Below are 22,828 nucleotides of genomic sequence, written 5' to 3' on the forward strand. Positions count from 1 at the left end.
GCACCAACATATCACAGAACTTGAAAGGACTATTATAACTATATAGAACGTTATGAGAAGAATAAACGGCACAATTCCTAAAAAGGTTTTAAATCGGGGATGGGAAAACTACGGCCCGCAGGCCGGATCCGGCCCCTCGGGGCTTTGGATCTGGCCTGCGGGATTGTCCCCGTGGTGACGCGGGATTGCCCCCCGTGGCGCCACAGGCCCTGCGTCGCTTTCAGCAGTGGCCGGCCCGACGTCCCTGCAGCCTCCAGGCACCGCCCCCTGCAGCTTCCATTGGCTGGGAACGGGGAACCACGGCCAATGGGAGCTTCGGGGGAGGTACCTGGAGGCGCTGCCCTCCGCCCCCCACCCCCAGGGGCCGCAGCGCTTCCTGGAGTGGCGTGGGGCTGGGGCCAGGGCAGGCATGCAGGGAGCCTGCCCTGGCCCTGGTGCGCGCTGCTGCCACCCCGGAGCCTGAACCCCTCCCGCACCCCAACCCCCTGCCTCGGTCCTTCATACAATTTCCCCACCCTGATGTGGCCCTCGGCCCAAAAAGTTTGCCCACCCCTGCTTTAAATTGATTCTGTGACTGAAAGATAGACTTTTGCCAGACTACAGCGCCCTCTCCTGGGCGCACACACATAGGGCAGCTCTTCCTAACCTGCCATTGAAAAGACAGATTTCCAGCATTGCGATCAGCACGTTGCTCCCCCAAAACTTGCAACTATTCAGTGGGAGGGTGAACTGATAGGATAGGAACCACCTCCATCTATATATTTCAATGGGAAACAATACCTATAAAATAATTGGACCTATGCCAGCCAAGGGTAGCTGTAACTGTACCAGCAAGGGTACCATCTGCCTACCAAAGCTCAATGCTTCTACTACAAAGAAGCTGCCTGATCCCACAAACTGTTGTCACTTATAGCTGAAGCTTAGCGTAAGTCTAACATTTCATCTCCTGAGAGAGAGGTACTCTTTTTAATTGAGTCCTTCAGGGATAACATCCTTGGGGAATATTAGGTCCCAGGCATACATTCCTACCAGAAACCAGCCTTAGGAAAGAGGTTACCTTCCTAAAGAAATGGAGACATCACTAAAATCCATCTTACTCAAGAGCTATCAGTCTCTAAACTGAATGGTGCGATAAAACAATTCTGCTTCAGTATAAAGACTTGGGCAATCACTGTTTTCCCCTCCTCAAACCCATAGGTGAACTCTGGACTCTGAAGGAAGACCAGAAGTTCCTTGGGGAAAGAACTATGTTGCTTTTTTCCCATATAATCAACCAATTGGACCAAATCCCCGTGTTACATAATTCCAGGTTTAAAACTTCCATCGGAATATTGCCAAACTATTCTGTTCCAATAACTGAAAGACAGATTGTGAATAAGTCCAAAGAACAAGAAGCTTACTGCAGTCAGCATCATAGAAACCTAAATTCCTTTCCATGATAACAACCAAAAATTAGGTTCTTAGAATTGCGAGAAAAAAGCTTTGCTGTAGCATCTAAAGTACTGTTTTAACTAGTACTGTGTTTATGCACAGGTACGGTTGTATTCGTATGCTTTTAAGGCTGATTTCATCATTGCCCATGCTTATTAAAAATATGTTGGCTACTCTTTAAAGATGCTAACCAAATGCTTATAATTTCACCTTGTTATATGCTATATGCTTTAAACTGAGCCTTTGCTGTGTTGTTGTACCTTTTAGAATTAGTGTTACTAGTCTGCTGCTTTTTATTCCAGTTTAAACTGCTTTAAAGGCTTTACTACTTAAACCCCTACTCTGACTGCCTTTCTGTCTATTTCCCTTTCATGCCTACTTTGCCAAACTAACAGTCACTGCTCTTGCCTGTGTCTGTGTGAGTGAACTAAACATTAGTATTGTGCTTACAGTGGTCACATCATTTGAAGTTATTTTCTTGACTCTCCCAGTTAGTTTTAAAAGTATTTTCCTGAGAGCATTCAAAAGAAGTTACTACTTGGCTTTACTAAAGCTTATTTAATTTAAAATGCTAAAATTGTATTGCCTTGTTTTATTCAATTCCTAATTCAGTGTAGACTGTGATATAGCTCAAGTATGTTAGTTCATAGAAACCTGGTGGTGTGAAGTGGATTTGCCTGCATTTATTTTGTGACTGTTGCCTCATTCAAATCTGTATTTACCTGTAAAGTACTGTTTCTTTAAGTATGATTTTGTGTTATATTAAGGATTTGTAGTGCTGCCTTTTTCAGTCATGCTGTACTCTTTTAGTTGATTTTTTCAAAGTGGTATTGTATCCTGAATGACTAATGGAATGACATAGATGTTTAATTGTGGTTATTTGTTTAACTTATACTTGCTTTGTGGTATTGTTTCCTTTGACCTAGTTGATGCTTTGATTTTTTGATGTAGTTCTAGAATGTATACTCTATTTTAATATGGTTTCTTTTGCACAGTCAACATATTGTATCACTTATTTATTTACATTTATGTAATCCTTACCTGCTAATTATTTTTGAATAATATTTTCTTTTGTTTTTAATTTACTTCCATAACTAATTTTAATAAAAACTTTTCATTTATTTTAAAGTTGTTTCTTTGGTTGGTTGGCATCCCCTAATGCTTTAGAAAAGAATTCTTGGTGGTAGAATGTGGGACCACCTCTCTAGTCTAACAAATTAATAGCTATCAATAATTCTATTTTTGGCTTTTGTATTCCCTGAACTACTCAGATGAGAAACGATTAGTTAATAATTCCATGCAATTGTTGTTTCTCTGAGTTATCAATTTTGATAGTTTGGTAATCTAATTTTAAAATTACCTCACGCTCAACTCTTTCAAAGACATGTTTTTACCCCCACACTTAAATCCTGTTGTTTACACTGGAAACAGAGGCATTTTTAAATACATATTTTAAATGGGAACCAGTTATTTGGAGTTTGATTCTACAGCTGCTTTGGATTTAGGACTCTCACTGATGTCAGTCAAGTGTCTGATGCAGCAGGCTCTTCTTGTTTTGAATACTCTGCTCTATGGGAAGCTATGAAAGGTCTCTTCTAGGACTTGTGGGCCCCAGTTCTTTGCTGTGTTGGCTTTAACCTGTGGGAATTGTTTCAGTAGAGGCTAGACCTTCTTTGAATGAACTGGTGGTGCCTATGCTGCTAACATGTTAAGGAAATAAATATATTGCCATTGCCACTGCCGCAGGCAGAATTGCCCTCCCCAGTATTGTTATAATAAATGAAACCTCTCCCCTGCTGTTTTTATAGCTATTGAGAGAGAGAAAACAACAAAGCAGTAGGAGAGATGTTATCTGGTACCAGTGCTTTAGGTACACATGCAAAAATGGTCTCATGGTTAAAGATTAGGGACTAGAAGTTAGGAGATCATGGGTTCTCTTCCTACCTCTGCCAATGAGTTTCTTTAAGACTGTGGATGAGTCAGCTTGCTTCTCAGTGCCTCAGATCCCCATTTTACAGGTGGGAATGAAAATATCTCCCTACTTTACAGGGGTTGAAAGGCTAAATCCATTCACGATGGAAACCCCATTGGGATCCTCTCTTGTAAGGTGCTGTAGAAATAGCTAGGCAGGGGTATTGTCCACCACTTTACCTATATGCCACAGGTATCAACAGTATATTGTTGTGTGTCAATAAAAGTCTTGTGAAAATAAGAATATTTTCCCCTCTTGTAGCATTGCTGTAACACAAAGCCAAAATGAGTGACAAGAAAGACACTAATGACTTAAGAGAGGCTGGTGACTCAACAAAAAGTGCAGAATATGAGGATGATTTTGAAAAGGATCTTGAGTGGTTTATTAATGAAGAAAAAGAAGAAGAAGATGACGACCCTGGGGAAACAGAGGTATTTGATTAGGAAAATGCTAGTTATTTTACAGTAGATTTGAAGATTTTAACAACTTGAACCCCACATACAATCAATGCAAAGTTTGATTTGGAATATGTATGTAATCGTAAACGTGCTGATATTTAACTAGGAAAAGGGTATTTGGGATTCTAGTGAAAAGAGATGCAGTGCACCATGGCTTTTTCCAGTTACTCAGATCATTCCTGTCTTTAAAATAGAAAAGCCAATATTCCCTATAGGGACAAAGATAATGTGCTTGGATAAAAAGTACTTCTTCCATTTCCAAGGTGGTGTCTTTAAGCGTTTGTGCAACTCCCATTATGATTTTTTTTTTTTATGTTGCCTCATACCACTTTGCTACTCAAGCTTTGGTTCGTTCCAAATTACGTGAAGATGGGAATATGGAAGGACTCAGTGAGAGAGGAGTTAGTGCCAAAATGGAAGCTGATTATGAAAGTCACTGTTTGATAGCCTGCCTGAGACAGGCTATGTTTGGTACTGCCCTCCTACCACTCTTGCTATTCTTCTCTCCTTCCTTTTGCTCTCTTTCTGGCCTCTGTTGGGTGGAGAGACTGAAAGGTGGAGGGTGAATGGGACTCTAACAACAGAAATGAGAGCCACATCCTCCTGTTCAAGTGTGAAACCATATGGGATAGAACTCAAGTCCTACTATTGCTGGGCCTTTTGGAGACCACAGCTCTTTCACATCATCACCTCTGGAAGCATGGCCATCAGTTCTAATAGAAGGCTGAGCTCATAAGAGTAGGGCCTTTTCCTGTAGCTTGCATCTCATCTGTGTGGTATATTTTAGCTATGTGACTGTTTGTTTTCTATATACTGCACCTTTGAATCTCTAAGGATGGCTATTTTGTATTCAGTTCAGTGCAGACTGTAATAGGTGGGGGAGACAACACACTGTGCTCTCTCATAGCGACTTAACTTAAACAAAAAAAGAGAATGAAAGTAAACAGACCAGACTGAGAATAAATGGTTGCTTTTTGTGTATGGAAAACAGGTTTGTGTTGCCCTCCTCTTGGCCCTTTGTAGCATAGCTATGTTTGCTATCATCAACATTCCCTGTGAGCTGTGTGGCCACATAGCCGTGCATCTGTCCTGTATCCACTGCCCATGTCACATGGCTGGGAGTGCAGCCAGGAGCTGGGAGTGTGGCACAAACTGCTCTCTGGCGCAATTTGCTACTTTTCTGTTCCTGAACTTGTTTAAGAAATCTGAGCATGCTCAGTAACATCTGCTGAAGCCTCTGCCTTAACTCTGCTCTCATTTGGAATCATGATGCGGGCTGCCTTCTGTTCATATGGGCTAAAAAGGTGCAGAGGGGGCACACTGAAGAGGAGTGATGCGCTGAATTTGTGCCTGGGGAAAAACTGTATACACAGGGGGGTCAAACAGACAGAGTCAGGGGAAGGAGAGGGGCAGACAGGCAAAATCAGGGATGGGGTAGAAGCGGGGTTAAGAAAAGTGGTAGAGGCACTGCCAAACAGTGGCAAAAGGGAAAACCACCAGAATAGTGAGGGGCAGAGAGGATGAAAGTTACCCCAAATGGGGTGAGCAGTGTTTGCAGAATTAGGATATAGTCAGTGATGAGCTACCAAAAAACACTTAACAACCTACCGGGTCTTCAGCGGCACTTCGGTGGCGGGTCCTTCACTCGCTCTGGGTCTTCGGTGGCAGATCCTTCAGTGCCGCCGAAGACTCTGAGTGCCACCCGGTGAGTACAAGCCCCACGTGGTTTTTTTATGTGGTTTTTTTTTTTTTTTTTTGTTTTTTAGTTATCCCTGCTGGAGCCCTGTCGAAACTGTTCGAATCGGGCCCCGCACTTCCTAAAGCTGGCCCTGCACATTGGGGTTGAAAATTGTATCGGGGGCTGGGTAGGGAAGGCTGTGGCTCCCAAAACAGCCTGTCCCCCCCCCATTCTGACCGCCACCCACGTCCTGCCCTCGACTACCCCCCTCAGAACCCGCAACCCATCAACCCCCCCCCCTCCTTGTTCCCTGTCCATCCCCTACCCAATTCACCCCACTCCCTGTCCCCTGACTGCCCCGATACCATCCACCACCACCCCGACAGACCCCACGAACTCCCACGCCTACCCAACCCCTCCCCGTCCCCCTACCCCCCCCCCCCAGAACCTCCGCCCCCCCTCCAACTGCTCCCTGCCCGTTATCCAACCCCTCCTCCCAGCCCCGGCCCGGCCCCCTTACCATGCTGCTCAGGGCAGTGCGTATGGATGCCGCGAGGCCCGCTGGAGCTCGCAGCCCCACCCCCTTACCATGCCGCTCAAAGCGGCAGAAGCTGCAGAGCTACCCAGGAGCGGTCCAGAGCGCTGGTGCCAGCGGCTCGGCACGCTGGTGCTCTGCGAAAGGGGGGAAGGCGGGGGAGGGGCCGGGGGAGTCTCCCTACCCGGGAGCTCAGGTGGGCCGGAGTTTGCCCACCCCTTTAACAGCCGGTTCTAAACTGGATTCTAAATTTAACAACTGGTTCGCGCGAACCAGCTCCAGCTCACCACTGGATATAGTTGGCAGATGGGCTTCCCCACCCCTGTCCCCAGCAGGACAGCACAGAAAGGATAAGGAGTGGGGGTGGCAAGGGCTCCTGGGAAGGGATGGTAGAGAGGTCCCTCAAGACCTGAAGCTCCTGACCTTGACACAGAAGTTCCTAAAGTAACAGTTACAGTAACTGGTTTTCAAATATCAGTAATGTGACATTTTTTTCCTTTTAAAATTATTAATTATTGCACAAACATGGCAAAAATCTGTTTTGTTTGTGATAGAGTAACAGGTAATGCCAGATGTGGTAATTTTACTTTCATCCATGGACCTGAGTTTAATGACTAAGGGTATGTCTACACTGCCCATGTTACAGCGCTGCTGCGGCAGCGCTGTGTAGTCACACTTTATCGCTGGGGGAGAGCTCTCCTGGTGATAAAAAATAATAACCCAGAACGAGGAGTGGTAGCTGTGGTCTATACTGGTGCTTTTCAGCACTAAAACTTTTGTCGCTCAGGGATGTGTTTTTTCACACCCCTGAATGACTAAAGTTTTGGCACTGAAAGTGGCAATGTAGAATCTTGAACAAAATTGTTAGCAACACTTCACAATTTACTTAATTATGGGTATCAACTCTGCTAGAAGTGGAATGCTTGAGACATGCTTCCAACTGAATGTTCCACTATTGGCACAATAATACATGTCTTTAAAACTCCCTGGACACACATTTACATGATACCCTATTGTAGTAGGCCCTGTCAGAACTAGGCATTTTCTGAAGTCCTTAAATACACATTTTCATAATCCATACTTTAAGCAGTCCTGGAATATTTATTTACACAGTTGACTGTAATCTCTCAAAAAAGCAATTGCAATCAATTGTCTACTCTCCCACAGTGCTGTGAGGGGCTTGTTTCTTCTTAAATAGCAAAGTGTAAGTTTGCCCAAGGACAAAAATGTAGTCCTCAGTGGAGTTTGTAGCCTGCTCAGCACAGAGAAAATTTAGAGGGAACGTTGGCCACGGTCCTGTCACTGACAGGACCTCAGACAACCACTGCTGATTCTCCGCACACGCACGGTTTGGAAAAGCGGCAAAGGAGTTTGTTACGCAGAACAGCAGGAACTTATGAGGATGTTTGAATTTTACTTAAGCTCACGTGAAAGATGAATAAGGCATTCAGAGTGCCTTTTCATTAGACTCTACCAGGACTTATGGAGGTGAGCTTCTATATGGTACCAGTAGTGGTAGAGGGGCTAGAGTCATCTACGTAGCACTTTGTCTTCAAAATGGGGTATGGACATTAACTATATAGTGTTGGATTATTGCCATATAGCTGTTTTCCCTCTGACCCCCTTTCTATTCATATTGGTTCTGATGTGCACCATGCAACAGAGAAGCCAGCCATCAGTCAGCCAGCCCTTTCCCAATCATCTTCCTCCTCCCTTCTGTCCTACCTCCACTTCCTTTCCTCTTTTTTTCTGTTTTGTCAAACTGCAATCCTGTTGATTTAAAAATGTCTTAATCGTATTTTTAATTAAAAATAAAAGCCACATTTTTTCTATAAGTGGTACACATACAGAGAAATATGATTCCAGAGGTCCCTCATTTATGTAAATAAGATCACAACCCTAGAAGTCGTGTGCTCTGTGAAGAAACAGAGAAACAACTGAATGTTATTATCTGGGATTATTTCTCCATTGAGTTGAACATGTCACATATAATATGTATGCAAGATTTGATTGTTATGCCATTAAAATTCAGACATTCAGAATTATGGTTACCACACCATCCTTAAAGATACCAATAAAATAAGGCATATGTCATATATTTAAAAAAAATTCTTCACTTATGTTACAAAATACCTTTGATAAATTTCAACTGAAGTAATTAAAAATATCCAAGTTACTTACTTCACCAGTTTGTTTGTTTGATTTTTACATTTCTCTTAGTACAAACAAAAGTGAACCAGACTAATCATCCTTATGTTTCAAACTATCATCCGTTTCCAGTGAACTTTAGCTTCTAGATTTTGGGCACCACCACATTACTGCAATGTTTGGGTTGCAACCACTGCGGGGGATTTTTTCTCCTGTAAACTACTTACATTAGAAGGAGAAGCTTCAGTCAGTCTTTTATTTTCTTCTCCTGATGAGGTAGTTGTACCAGTCTCATCTTCATATCCTGATGAGTTTAAATCCTTTCACGAATTGCTGAAGAGCATTGCTGACTCCATTCAAATTCCATTAGAGGAATTACAGAGGACTCATGACAAATGGGTACTGGAAATTGTTACTGCCTTTCATACAATACAAATTCACACTTTTATCTCCTACAGTCCACCTCCTTGTCCATTTTTAGGGACCCCTCTACTGAGACATTTCTTCTACAAGACATAGAATTTCTCTGTTACAGTTATCCCCTCAAAACAGGAGGAGAGGCTTTTATTCCAGATACGTCCTTACTTCACAGGAGGATGAAGACCCGTTTTAGATCTGAGACAGCTAAACACTTCACTTTGTCATTTAAAAATCAGAATGATTATCTTAGCCTCAATAATTCCATTGCTAGTTCAAGGAGATTGTTCTCAATCTCAAAGATGCTTATTTTCACCTAGATGTACATCCAACACACAAGAGGATCCTAAGATTTATCATCAATCCTGATTGCTACCAACACGGTGCTTCTGTTTGGCCTATCAACAACGCCAGACTATTCATGAAGATGTTAGCAGTAATATCTGTGTCAAAAAGGGATAAGTCTGGTCATATCTAGGTGACTGGCTAGTCGAAGGGAGATCTTATTAAGAAGCTCAAGAGTCAGTGCCTACTCCTCTTCTTTTCTGCCAAAATATGGGGTTTAGAATAAGAACAATGCAAAGTACCGAGTTCGTAGGAGTGAGATTGGACTCCAAGGTCGTCAAAGCTCATTTGCCTTGTGAGACGTTTCAGACCATGTCCATCGAATAAATCAACTGCAGTCAAGTCCTTGAACAACTGTAGGATATTGTAGCTGTCTGCCAGGTCACATTGCATTATGCACCTACATAACAACACATGACAAACTCCATCTTTGTTGTTTGTATCTTTGTTTGGATGGGAAGCCCATTTAGATGGGCCCCTAGTGCAAGGAACTTGGATTCCACAAGAATCTGGGTTTACATCAACATACTTGAACTGAGAGCAGTTTACAATGCATGCAATCAATTTCTGCCAATTATTTCAAATCAGTCCATTTAAATTGTCAGACAACACAACAGCAGTATATTACATAAGCAAACAGGGAGAAGGATATTCTTCCCTCCTGTGAAAAGAAGTAATAAGACTCTGGAATTGGTGCACATGCTATCAGCTCACTCTGTCAGCAGTTCACTTACTGGGTGTACAAAACACACTAGCAGGTGATCTCAGCAGGCATTTTTTCAGGGATCATGAATGAGTGCTTTTTGAGTAGGCGGTACAAGCCCTCTTTAGCTGTTGAGGTCAGCCAGCAGTAAATCTGTTTGTAACGGACACAAACAAGAAATGTCAGAAGTTCTGTGCAAGGAAAGGACAGAGTCCAGGTTCTCTGATGGATTGCCTTTCAATTTCAATGGTCAGAAACCTTAATATACGCATTCCTGCCAATTCCTCTTCATCCAAGGTACTGAGAACAATCAAAGCAAAAGTTATTTTGGTGGCTTTGAGATGGCCACGATTATCTTGGCTTTCCATTTTTTTCCATCCGTCCTCTGATTCGTCTGCCTCTAACATCTGACCTTTTATCTCTCTAGACAAAGGAACAGTTGGACATCCTGATCCATCCACCTGACAGTTTGGTGTTTAGACAGATGTCTGAGTTAGAGAGATCATGTTTGTCTGAAGTCCAAGTAATCCTAATCAGTAGTAGGAAATGTCCTACAAGAAAATTTTATGATGCACAGTGGAAGAGATTTGTATCTGATTGACGTCAACTCTTACTCCTTTAATCTAGTATATCAGAGATTTTGGATTACATTCGATTGTTTAAAAACCTGGGATATTTCACTCAGTTCTCTCAGGGTGCACCTAGCAGCCATTAGTGCATTCCATCTATCTATAGACAATTCTACTGTATTTTTTCACCTTACCACATCTAGATGACTGAATAGGCTAGGGAGAGTATTTCCTCCAGTGTTTAAACCTATGCTTATGTGGGCCCTCAACCTAGTTTTGTCAATCTTAGTGAGACCACTGTTCGAATGGTTAGCTTCACCTTTCCCTGAAGACTGTCTTGTGGCAATAATATCAGTTAGGAAAGTGGGAGAATTGGGAGCACTCATGTAAGATCCCCTTTATTTTATACAGCTTTTCACCATGATAAAGTATCTCGTAGGTATGAATTTAGGGTGAGGCCTACGATTGTTTTGGAATTTCACAATAATCAAAAAATTCACTTACCTGTGTTTTATCCTAAACTACATGCTAATTGGGAGAGATGAAATTACCTATCTTAGACGTGTGGAGGGCATTAGCCTTCTGTCTTCAGAGTGTGAAACCTTTCCAACATTCCAACTATTCATTTTGTTCACTAAGAAAATGAAAAATGATGCGACTTCCACTCAGATTATCAAAGTGGATATCTGGCTGTATAACCTTGTTATGAATTATCCAAACCACTGGTGCGATCTCATATTAGAGGGCACTTAGCCAGGTGTCAGGCAACCACAATAGCTTCCCTTAGAAATGTTCATATTGTTGACATCTGTAAGGTGGCTACATGGAGTTCTGTACATACTTTTGGGACATTATGTTTTAGTAGAGGCTTCTGCTTCAGACACGTCTTTTTGGTAGATCAGTCCTTCAGGGTCTGTAATTGTGTAGGACTCCAGCCCTCCTCTTCCTTGCTTCACCTGCGGTTTGGGAGTCACCTACAGTGGAATGCACATAGGGACAAGCACTCAAAAAAGAAGTTACTTACCTTACAGTAAATGTCATTCTTTGAGGCGTGTTGTCCCTATGTGTATTCCAGAACCCACCCTTCTTTCTGTCTGCTTCAGATTACTTTTAAACTATGTGGATTCATGGTAGAGAAGGAATTAGAATGTTGGTTGGTCCTACACTGCCCTATATATCGCCAGGGCCGCCCAGAGGATTCAGGGGGCCTGGGGTCTTCGGCGGCGGGGCACCCCCGCCGCCGAATTGCCACCGAAGACCCGGAGCGGAAGAAGCTCCGGGGCCCCGGGCCCCGCGAGAGTTTTCCGGGGCCCCCGGAGTGAGTGAAGGACCCCGCTCCAGGGGCCCCGAAATACTCTCGTGGAGGCCCCTGCGGGGCCCGGGGCAAATTGCTCCACTTGTCCCCCCCTCTGGGTGGCCCTGTATATTGCTGGTACTGGGCACTAGGATAGGCAAGGCACATAAATGGGTCAGACAGACACTGCTAGCAAGATTTGTCTGATCTCAGGGACATGGAACACGTGCATTAACAGTAGAATATACATAGGGACAACGCATCTCGAAGAATTCCAGTTACTGTAAGATAACAATTCTTTTCTGAGTTATAGGAAACCAAAAAGGCTTAGAGAAATCTGCAGAATGGGACATGTCAATAAACCTGGAGCTCAAAAAAGCATTTGTGTTCAAATCCTCAAATATTTATCCTTACAACTAGGACTTTTCAGACAAAATGGGCTATTTTTAACAAATATACACAGGGGTCAAAAAATAAGGGCTTGTAATGGAGAGCTGCTTGCAACTTTAAAAGCTGAGCCATGAACCTGGCTTAATAGTACTGATAAATCACATTTTTCTTGATAACTATGAATGCACGTACAGTACTTTGTATTACTTCATATTTAATCCTGTACATTACTGGATTTATCTATCAAGATCTAAACAGTTTTATGTCTTTCTATTTTTATGCTACATAGTGACAAAAATGAACTTTTTGGACACTACTAACACCTATATTTTTAATGACTCACTTCTGAGCTCTGTCCTGTTTAAGCATGGTCGAAAAATTGTGTCTTGGGCACATACTTCATATACCAGTTCTGAAGCTGATGACATTAGATTTTTTTAATGAGGGAGCGAAAATCAAGCATGTCATGAAAACTGAGTTACAACCTTATTATGTGATCATGTACTAAAAGATCCTCTTCTAATGAATATTTGCAGAGGCTGGAAGGAGGCAGTGGGCTGTGAGAGAAGCAAAGCCCTGATTAGGGGGTGAGGCTTCTCTGATTAGGGGGCCTGTTAAGGCAACAAAGGAGCCAGACAGAGGCACAGGAGCCAGCAAACGGAGCCGAAAACAGTGGAGTCTGAGTGGGAGTTCAGTGGGAGGGGGTAAGCCCCTGTTACTTAGGGACTGTGAGTGAGTTCTTGTGTTTTTTGGGTGTGTGTTCGCATGTGCATGTTTTTCAAATTGCGGAGGCTGGTAGGGGGCAATGCGATGTGAGAGACTCTGATTAGGGGACGGGGCTTCCCTGATAGAAGGCCTATAAAGGCAGTGAATGAGCCAGCCAGCCAGTGACACGGGAGCCAGCACACCCAGCTGAAAACAGGGGAGTTTGTAAGGAAAGTTTGTGGAAGTGGGGGTGTGGTGTTTGGTTTTTTTCTGTTCTTTGACAGAACCTTAGGAGGGAATGCTATGACAAATACAGAGGAAGCAGTGGTAGTGACCCAAGGAATGGAAGAGACAATGCAGATGACCGGATGCTATGGGATGTACATTATTCTAGAGCAGGTACCCAAAAAGAGCTTTGTTTGTATGAAGTGCTGCCTAATAGAGGTGATGGAAGAGAAGATCTGAGGTTTGGAGATGCAGGTGGAAACTATGGTTGAGTTTTGAAGGAGATTCGAGCAGATGATTGAGGGAAGGCTCGAGGCTTAAGGGAAAAGTCAAGAGTCATGGATGCAAGCTGACGTGGTAGACTGGGTTTGGAAAGTGGTTAGTGGAAGCATTTGACTATGAGAACTAGGCAGAGGAAGAGGCTAGTGAAGGAAAAATAGAGCTCAGGAACAGGTTTGCTGAGTTGGAAAATGAAGAAGGGGCACAGCAGGCAGTAACAAGGTGGGAGGGCAAGGAAGAAAAGATCAGCTAGTCCTGTAAGAAAGCCTGAGTTCAGAGCCCCGGGAAGATACAGGAGGACTTGCAGAAGATTGCAAAGGAGAACAAAAGACAAGGGGACTTGCGGCCAGAAAGAACGGGAGGTGGGCCAGAGATTAACTTCAACACCAGGAAGAGGCAGGTCTATGTGACTGGTGACTCCCTACTAAGAAGAACAGACAGGTGTGTTGCCAGAGCTGATCCGGAGAACAGAGGGGTGTGCTGTCTGTTGGGAGCAAAGATGGTGGATGTGGACCTGAGGCTGAAGAGGATCCTAATAGGAGCAGGAAATAATCCACTGATTTGTCCTTCGTGTGGGAACAAATGATATTGCTAGATTCTTGCTGGAACGCATTAAGAGAGACTATGCTAGGCTGGGGAAGACGCTTAAAGAAATAGAGGGTCAGGTGATCTTCAGTGGGATTCTGACTGTTCCTAGAGGATGAGAATGAAGACAAGACAAGATTATGATAATCAACAGCTGGCTCAGGAAGTGGTGGAAGGCTTTGGGATGTTTGACTACTGGGAGGCATTCACGGACAGAGGGCTGTTCTCATGGGATGGACTCCACCCGAGTAGGGAGAGAAATAGACTCCTGGGATGGAGGTTGGCACGATTGATTGAAAGAACTTTATACTAGGAACTTGAGGAAGACGCTTATGTAATCTCCATGTCTGATTCTAATGACCGGGAGGAAAATCAAGAAAGAGAATACATCAGTGGAGAAAGTAACAGCAGTGGGTAGGAGAATGGACATTAAGAGGAAAGATAGTTGTTGTTAGTGCTGTGGCATGTTGTTGGTTCTGCAAGTCTTGCTGTTCTTGGAGCTCCAATGTCAGCTGCACTAGCAGACAGTGCAGCATGTTAATTCAGCAGACCTCAATGTTGTTCATAAGAAAGACCACAGGCTCGGTTCAGTGGCAAAGGCCCATGGCCAGGCTTATTGTCGACAAAGCATGGTACTAGCACCCCATAGGAGCTACAGGTACACTAACACATATATGCCCATGACAAGGTACCCCCTCAGTCAGTACACCAGGATGCTGTCGCCTTGGTGAGTACAAAGTTGCCCCTCCTATGACTTGTCCTTTTATACATTAATACAAACGTTACGTATTATACTCCAGACCTTGTTCGTTGCCACCTTTATCCTTGTTCCTGCTAGTTTGAACAAAACATCCTTATCCATTATCCTGTCCATCACATCCTTATCTTATGAGGGGTCAGTGTGTTCTTGTACTATCTCTTAGGGATGTGTTTATGTAGTTATTTGAGAGATCTGTGGGGTTTTTTGTACCATTCTCTCCAGTCTGGAATGTGCTTACTTGGTGTTAGCTGATACCTAGTGTGTTATTTTGCCAAGGCCAGGCCTACTCTGGTTCACAGCCTTTGGCTCACACTGCTAATTATGTCTACGGCTCCAGCAAGGTGTACAGTAGTGTCAGTACCAATGAAATCAACAGTCAGGTAGGCGATACTAGCAGTAGAATGACTATACCCAGTTGGGTGAAGAATCTGGGCAAAGCCAAGCAGAAACAACTAAGATATATGTATATCAGTGCAAGGAGCCTGGGTAACAAAATGAAGGAACTAGAACTACTGATGAAGGAAGTGAAGCCAGATATTATAGGGATAACAAACATGGTGGAATAGTAATCATGACTGGAGTCCAGGTATTGAAAGGTATGTGCTGTTCCGGAAAGACAGAAGTAAAGGTGGTGAAGTAGCATTGTATATTAATGATGAGGTAAACTAAAGAAATTAGAAGTGATGGAATGGATAAAACGGTCTGTGTCAATATCACTTTTGGGAAGAAAATTATTAGAGGTTCCCCTGGGATAGTGCTATGGACACCCTGGATCTGATTTAGATATGGATAGAGACCTCTTTAATGTTTTTAATGAAATAAAGACTACCGGCAATTGTATAATTAGGGGAGACTTTAGCTTTCCAGATATAGATTGGAGGACAAGTGCTACTAATAATAGTAGGGCCCAGATTTTTCTGCATGTGATAGCTGACATTTTTCTTCACTAAATAGTTACTGAACCAAAAAGAGGTGAGGCCATTTTAGATTTGGTATTAGTGAGTAGTGAGGACCTTATAGAAGATCTGGTTGTAGGAGGCAGCCTTGGTTCAAGTGATCATGAGCTAATTCAGTTTGAACAAAAATAGTTCTGCAAGTAGGGTCCTTGATTTCAAATGGGCAAACCTTAAAAAATTAAGGGAATTAGTTAGGGAAGTGGACTGGACTGAAGAACTCAAGGAACTGAATGTGGAGGACGCTTGGAATTACTTAAGTCAAAGTTACACAAACTATCTGAAGCCTGTATCCGAGTAAGGGGAAAAAATTTGTAGGGAAGGGTTGCAGACCAATCTGGATGAGCAAACATCTCAAACAGGTGGTTAACAGCCAGTGATGGGACACTACTGGGGGAGAGGTCTGAGCTACTACAGAGAATTATTTCCCAGGTATTTCGCTGTTGGGTCTTGCCCACATGCTCAGGGTCTAACTGATCGCCATATTTGGGGTCAGGAAATTTTTTTCCTTTGGGTCAGGTTGGCAGAGACTCTGGGGGTTTTTCACCTTTCTCTGCAGGATAGGGCATTGGTGACTTGCAGGCTTCAACTAGTGTAAATGGTGGATTCTTTGTAACTTGAAGCCTATATCATGATGTGAGGACTTCAGTAACTCAGCCAGAGGTTATGGGTCTGTTACAGGAGTGGGTGTAGTCTGCAGTGTTCAGGAGGTCAGACTAGATGATCATGATGGTCCCTTCTGGATTTAAAGACTGAGTAATATGCTCAAAGGGTCATATTCAGTTGTTTGCCTAAACTGTAAATTTTCTGATTTCTGTGGTTTTAAAGTCCCAACCTCAATTATATATTATGTATGTATAAACTACCCTTTGTTAGTTTTTAACTTATTAGAGAGGTTATTTCTTATACAATTTTAAAAGGAGGACTGACGTTCTTTTTAAAATCCTGATCAGAATGAAGAGGATGTTGAAGCAAATACTGATGAAGACAATGAAGAAAGAAAAGAATGTGTAGATCAGCTTCCTCAGCCTGATGCAGATCTGAAGGAGAGTCCACCAAATGAAGAAAAACCTGTATCCATACCCGAAGTTAAACCATTGGATCATACATCTGATACTGACAGTGAAAGCTCCATCCAGGAGTCCAAGCTGGAAAACCAGCAGGAACTGGATGAGGAAGATGATGAAGAAATAAAGCGTTATATTTTGGAAAAGATCGAAGAAGCCAACAAGCTGCTGGAGAACCAAGAACCTCTGGATGAGAATAGAGAAAGGAAACTAAAATTCAAAGATAAATTGGTAGATTTGGAAGTTCCCCCTCTAGAAGATACGGAAGCTTATAAAAATGATCTTGAAAGTGAAGAGGATGTTTCAAGTAGGCTGTCTCAACTGCATATTTCTAATGAGCCAGGACTGCAAAGCATGTCTTTTTCACTTAATGGTGGCAAGGATGAGGAACACAGGGATTGCAAAATCCTAGTAGAGAAAGATGGGAAGTTTGAACTCTTGAGTTTACGTGATATTGAAAGCCATGGCTTTTTGCCCCCGATAAGTGTTTCTTTCACTGACATTGAAGCTCAGCCTATTTCTCCTAAGTTTTCCCATTCCGTTATTTTTGGCACTCCCAGTCTAACAAAGGAAGAGCCTCTAGTGCAGCCAGGGGTAAATGCTTTCTTCCCCATTGGAGAAGAGTTTGTCTGTTTCCCTAAGCCTCCACCTAACCCTAAGTATCGCCCAAACTCAGCCATCAACATTGCAAGAAGTGTGGGAATGGGACGAACTCCCCGCAGGGTGCAGTCTGCAAATGTTCCTTTGAGAAGCTCCACCTACGGTCTTTCACCCAAACAAAAAGAGATGCAAAAACAGATGCAACAAAGGAAAGAGAAACTAAGGAAAGAGGTGAGTACACAAAGGAAATAACCAGAACATAGTGACCACCAGCCCTTCTGTGTTTCTCAAACTTAATGGGAAATATTGCTTCTCAAAAGCCATTCAGTCAATCATTTCTTTCATTGCCCAACGGTATAATAATACTTTGCACTTATAAACCAAATCCACAAAAAAACCTTTCATTAAAAACTAGTTAAGGCAACGCTCATGCATGGAAAGCAAGGAAACGTCCATTTAATATATCCATAAACATGCCTACCCCCATCACATTCACCATTTTCACTGACAGACTCTTCCTTTCTGTTCATAAGTCCCATACACCTCCAACATGTACAATAACAGAGTGTACACACATGCCCCACACCATCACATTTCAATCCAAAACCTTAACTCTGACCTCTGTGACGTTAGAATCTGTATGCTGAATAAGTATATGATATATGGTTTTCCCATGGGGAAGTGTGTGGGAGTTAAAGGTTTGCATTGAAGTGTGATTGTAAGGAATGTGGTGTGTGTAGTGTGTTGATGTATATGTTGGCAGTATATGGAACTTATTTAAAGAGCGGCAGAATCTGTTGGTGAATGTGATGTGTGGAGATGAAAGTATGTTAAAGAAGGCCACTGTAACTGGACATTTCCTTGCTTTTAAAGGTTTGTGTGGGTGAGTGTTGACCTCAAGCAACCTCAAAGGTTTCCTTTTGTGGTAATTACCTGGGTTTTTAATGTAGGGGTTAAATGGAAAACAACTCAAGTACTCAACTCTCAACACTGTTATGTAGGACAGCAATTTCAAACAAGACATAGGGCTTGTCTACACTTGAAATGTTGATCAGTGCCTTTATTTTATAATCATGTACTAAAGAGAAGAAACTGTACTACGATTCCTCTTAGCTCTCAGGAAAATAGTATATAGTAGGAAAAGTAAATTTCTGAAAGATTAAGTGTGTAGCAGAGACCTCAAAAATGTGTAATGATTGTCAGTTTTTGAAGACAATTGCTAAAATATTTCAGGGAAAAAGATACTTGGATTTCAAAGGAGGTGCATGTTGGTATTTTGAATTTGATGGGTGCATAGCTTTTGTGCAAAGAGGAACAAAATTTCATAAGATAAAATTTCTGAATAGTGTGGTTTATTGGAATGCTTGGCAATGACCAAAATATCCTCAAATGTTTACAGACCTCTCAAAGATTTTCTACTTTTTAAAAAAAGCAATCCACCATGTTAGCTTCAGAGAAGTGTTAAGCTATCAGTGCCTCCATAATTGAATGACATTATCCTCAACCCCAATGCATGGTCACACTCCAGAAACCTCTATTATAAGCCAATCCCTGCAGTCACAAGTACTTTTGATTTTTAGTGTCTGTCTAGGCAGGAGAAATCTTGTAATGAGTTTTGAAAACACGTCAGTGAAACTATTTTAAACCACTTAGAACCGTGGGGTAGATCTGGTTTAAAGTGTCCTGACCCATTTCTACTGAATCTCCAGTGATTTGAGACAAAGCATGGAAGGCTTCTGGAAATTGAGGTTGTAATAATAATGGTTAGAATGAAAGCCTCCAGATATAACCTTAATCATAGAGGTGCTCAAGGCCAGTTTTCTCCTCAAGATAGTATTGACTTGATGTGTCCGTTGATTATTCCCAGTTCTCACAGTACATTTTAGGGCAAGGCTGATATGTAATTCAGACTATTTGTATTGTTCGCTCTGATGCTAAAGCCCTTTGCATATGTCAGACTAACACCTTTCTTGTAAGATATTACTCAATCCTTAATTTCACACAAGGAAGCAGCACAGAAAAAACAACAGGAAGAAGAAAAGAAGAGAGAGAATGACATGGTCTTTAGAGCTTGGTTGCAGAAGAAAAAAGAACAAGTGCAGGAAGAGAAGCGAATTCAGCGTGCAAAGGAACTAGAAGGCTCAAATAGTAGAGTAAGTTAAGACCTCTCCATCCCATACATGTTAAGTGTGCTCTAGGTATTCAGAAAAATTGAAATTTACACCTGTTTTGCTCGGCATTATAAAAATGAACATAGCAAGGACTATTCCATGTTTGCCACACTTTTTTCCTCTTAAAAGTGCTAGAACTGCTCATATATCAGAATTTTCCAGTTTTAACAGGATGAACTTGCATAATGCAACAAGCTGTGCTCATGTGACCTTTATGGTCCTAGGATCACTTATGAGAAATGTAACTATATTGCATTTTAATATGATGATGATTTAGCTTAGCCCTATGGTGAACCACAACCAGGAACTAATGTTTGTGAAGTGTCTCCAATAGCATTTATTTACACTTGTGTTAGCAAGCAATTTACACGTTACAACGCAGCCAAAAACTCTAGTCTTAGAACCAGGACTTTGTCTCAAGTTCAAAAATAGGGGCAATAATACTTAGTAAGGTTGTGAGGGTAAATGCACCATTGTTTATAAAGTATGTTTCATAACCTGGGATGGAAGATTCTGGAGAAGTTCAAAGTAGTACTGTTATATTAATTTCAAAGACAAACAGCATATTTAATTACGTGTGTATGTGCTTTTATATAGCAGGAGAACAGAGATCCAGAGGAAGCTTTCAGGTTATGGCTTAAAAAAAAGCACCAAGATCAAATGAAAGAAAAACAAATGGAAATCCTTAGACGCCAGGAAGAGTGCCTGTACTTCCTTCCAAGAACAGAAGAACGTGACAGAGCCTTTAAACAGTAGGTCTATGGCTCTTATTTCCTATGGAGCAAGGAAATCTGAATGTTGTATCTTTCAGCAGTCTGAAGATCGACAGATGCCTAGGGCCAGCCCTGACTAGAGTCTGGTGAACTCACTTTCAGTTCCTCTGACCCTCCTCCCAACCTTATTGTACTCATCCAGCTGAAGCTTTCAGCTAATGCCCTCCCCAGCCCCCTCCCAACATCACCAACTCCTGCTGGTTCCCAGCTTGCTGATCAAGGTGCAACCCCATAGTAGGAAGTTGTATTGGGAACATAGGCTGTAGATCAGTAAAGGTTTCTGGAAAAGGGACTGCATTTGCTTCAGGCAAAGGTCCCACTCTTCCTTCTCACTGCTGACACACTTGTAGATCTGTCCCACTATTTTCCCCCATGTGCTTGGACCCTAAAAAAACAATTAATTCTTGGATGTAGCCTGTTTGCTAAGTGATGCAGTGGCTTTAGTTAACTAGTTAGATTGAGTCCCAGTTAAGAGAACAGTTGTCTGCTTTGAGTACAGCCAGAAGTAATGGCCAGTGATGAAAGAGCTTTTGACCACTCACTATCAGTGCTTCCAAACTTGTTCGGTTCTCCACAGATGGCTAAAAAGAAAGAGAGAGGAAAAGCGAGCGGAGGAACTGGCTGCCAAAGAGCGATCGAGGCAACTTAGGCTAGAAGCCAGAAGAGCAAAACAAATCCAGAATATTCTCTGCACCATTTCTGAACCTAAATCCTTCCGCTTCACGGACCATTACAGCTGAAGGTTTGATGTGTCTTGAATATTAATGTCCGTTGCCATACCTTATATGGCTTGAGCTGCAGCTCTTTACAGCCCCTGCCCTTTTGTGGTATTTGAAAATCTTTAAATAATGGTTTAAAAATTTTCTCTTAACTGACAATGTGTTTACTACTTACCTTTTATTTATTTTATTTATTTATTTAGAATTTGAAATGACAAACCTGATTCTGTTGTGTGTATGCCTCAGTGGTGCTCTCAAGCCCACTGAGCCAAAGTGAGAATAAATATCCATATAGATGTGGCAAGTTTGCTTTGCGTTGATTTAGTTGTGTTTGGCATGTTCATACAGGGGGCAGTGTAACCTATATTTATCTTTGAAGAGACCACAATGGACAAAGTGACATTATCTCACAGAAGATTCACTCTATTTCATTCTTCCATTTCTGGGCTGAGTAATACCTCACTGGTATAGCACAGATTACATTCTGAACTATCTTCCTAATTAACCCTTGCAAATTGTACTTACTGACAGGAAGTAAAAGATGAGTTCTTTCCTTGCCACCCATCCTGGTAAAGGGCAGGGGAGAACATTCTGTGTCAGGGCTTGTTAATTTAACAGTTTTGCAAGGGTGCTTTAATTTGTTCCATGGCTGGTCATGCAAGAGGTTCAGATCAGTGTTCTTTCCCTTCTACCTTTAGAATCTATTAATCTAATTGTTGAAGCAGACCAAGCTGAACAACTTTGGCTCTAATTTCTGTGTCCCTGTCTTGATAATCTAAAAGTCGTGCTGTTCATTCCATCATAGATGTAGGAATGGCTGTATTTGTTTGTTTTTAAAGTGAAAAACGGTTCATATTTATACTAACAGTTTCAACTGATTTCATTCTAGTTCCCTGCCCACACCTTTAGTGAGCACATAAGCATGCATGCTCACAAGTGATATTGGCTTTACAGTTCTTCAGCCTGGTCTACACTATGCTATTTAATAATTTAATGTACTATTAGCTGGCTGGCTCTAAACATGGTGTGTATCCATACCCAATATAGTTAACTCTTACTAACAGTGTTTCAAGCCTTGCATACACGGAACATGGGTCTTTCTGCAACTAAGTCATAGCTGTCCTGTTGAGTAGAGGGGTTCCTCTACACACATTAACAGACCATTTCACTGGTCTGCCTTCCTTTCAGCTGCCTAGAGTGCAGTTGGGTGCTCTTACTAAAGCATTATGGGATAATCGTCTAGATTTCAAAAAATGCAGTGCTGCAAGTGTGGCTAGGAAGTATAGTAGGTTTGAGACAGATGTGTTGGGAAAAGACCTGTTTAGTAGACACAGCTCAACTGTGTATTAACTTTTTTTAAAAAAAATATAATTAGTTATTAAAACCTTTAGGTGTGTCTACCATAGTACAGGAAAAGTTCCTAAAGCACCACTTAATTTGCTACACTAGCTAAGGCTTAATGGGAGTTGATTATTCCATTGGAAAAAATTAGGCTTATTCTTTTCCTGCTTAAAATGTGAGGCTTCAAAGTATAACTGACTTATGCAGATTTAACTCTTCCCCTACTACTTAAACTCTTTAAAATTAACATTTTGTTTAATGATGGTGAAAAATGCCATAGTGACAGAACTAAAGCCTGGTCTACTTTCACAAAGGTAATTCACACTCCCTGTCCATCTTCCCCTCTCAGTCTTAGTGACAGGCTTGGACCTGAGGCAGTCTGCATGCCATGCTTCCTTTTTATTGGGGGGGGGGGGGGGGGGGGGGGAAGGAGGAGAACAGGGCACAAGAGCATTCCAATGGGCACTGCTAGTAGAAGGTTCTGCTGTTCCAAGCTGCACCACTGGCACATCACAAAAGCATGACTGTGCAGAGGTCATCTTGAACTCTGGTTGCAGGTGACCAACCTTTATTTATTCTCCCCACTGTGATACACTGACAAATCCATCAATTTAACATCTGTTTGAGTGTTTGCCCAGCCGGCAAGGGACGGAGAGAGGAATTTCTATCCCTATGAGGTACACCAGGGCACAAAAGCTAATGCCCATCAG

At 42.2% G+C, this 22,828-nt stretch overlaps 1 protein-coding gene across 1 annotated transcript; it reads left to right on the forward strand.

Moving 5' to 3' along the window:
• The first annotated feature begins 3,677 nt into the window (after positions 1–3,677).
• On the forward strand, positions 3,678–21,003 carry CCDC181 (coiled-coil domain containing 181). The gene is made up of 5 exons (XM_029913262.1): positions 3,678–3,834; positions 16,401–17,345; positions 19,121–19,267; positions 19,883–20,037; positions 20,636–21,003. Exons 1-5 carry the CDS (start codon positions 3,688–3,690, stop codon positions 20,796–20,798), a joined length of 1,557 nt encoding a protein of 518 aa, XP_029769122.1. The 5' UTR covers positions 3,678–3,687; the 3' UTR covers positions 20,799–21,003.
• The last annotated feature ends 1,825 nt before the right edge of the window (positions 21,004–22,828 follow it).

This window comes from Terrapene carolina, unplaced genomic scaffold (genome assembly GCF_002925995.2).
Source record: "Terrapene carolina triunguis isolate 2854851 unplaced genomic scaffold, T_m_triunguis-2.0 Scaffold558, whole genome shotgun sequence".
Lineage (NCBI taxonomy): Eukaryota > Metazoa > Chordata > Testudines > Emydidae > Terrapene > Terrapene triunguis.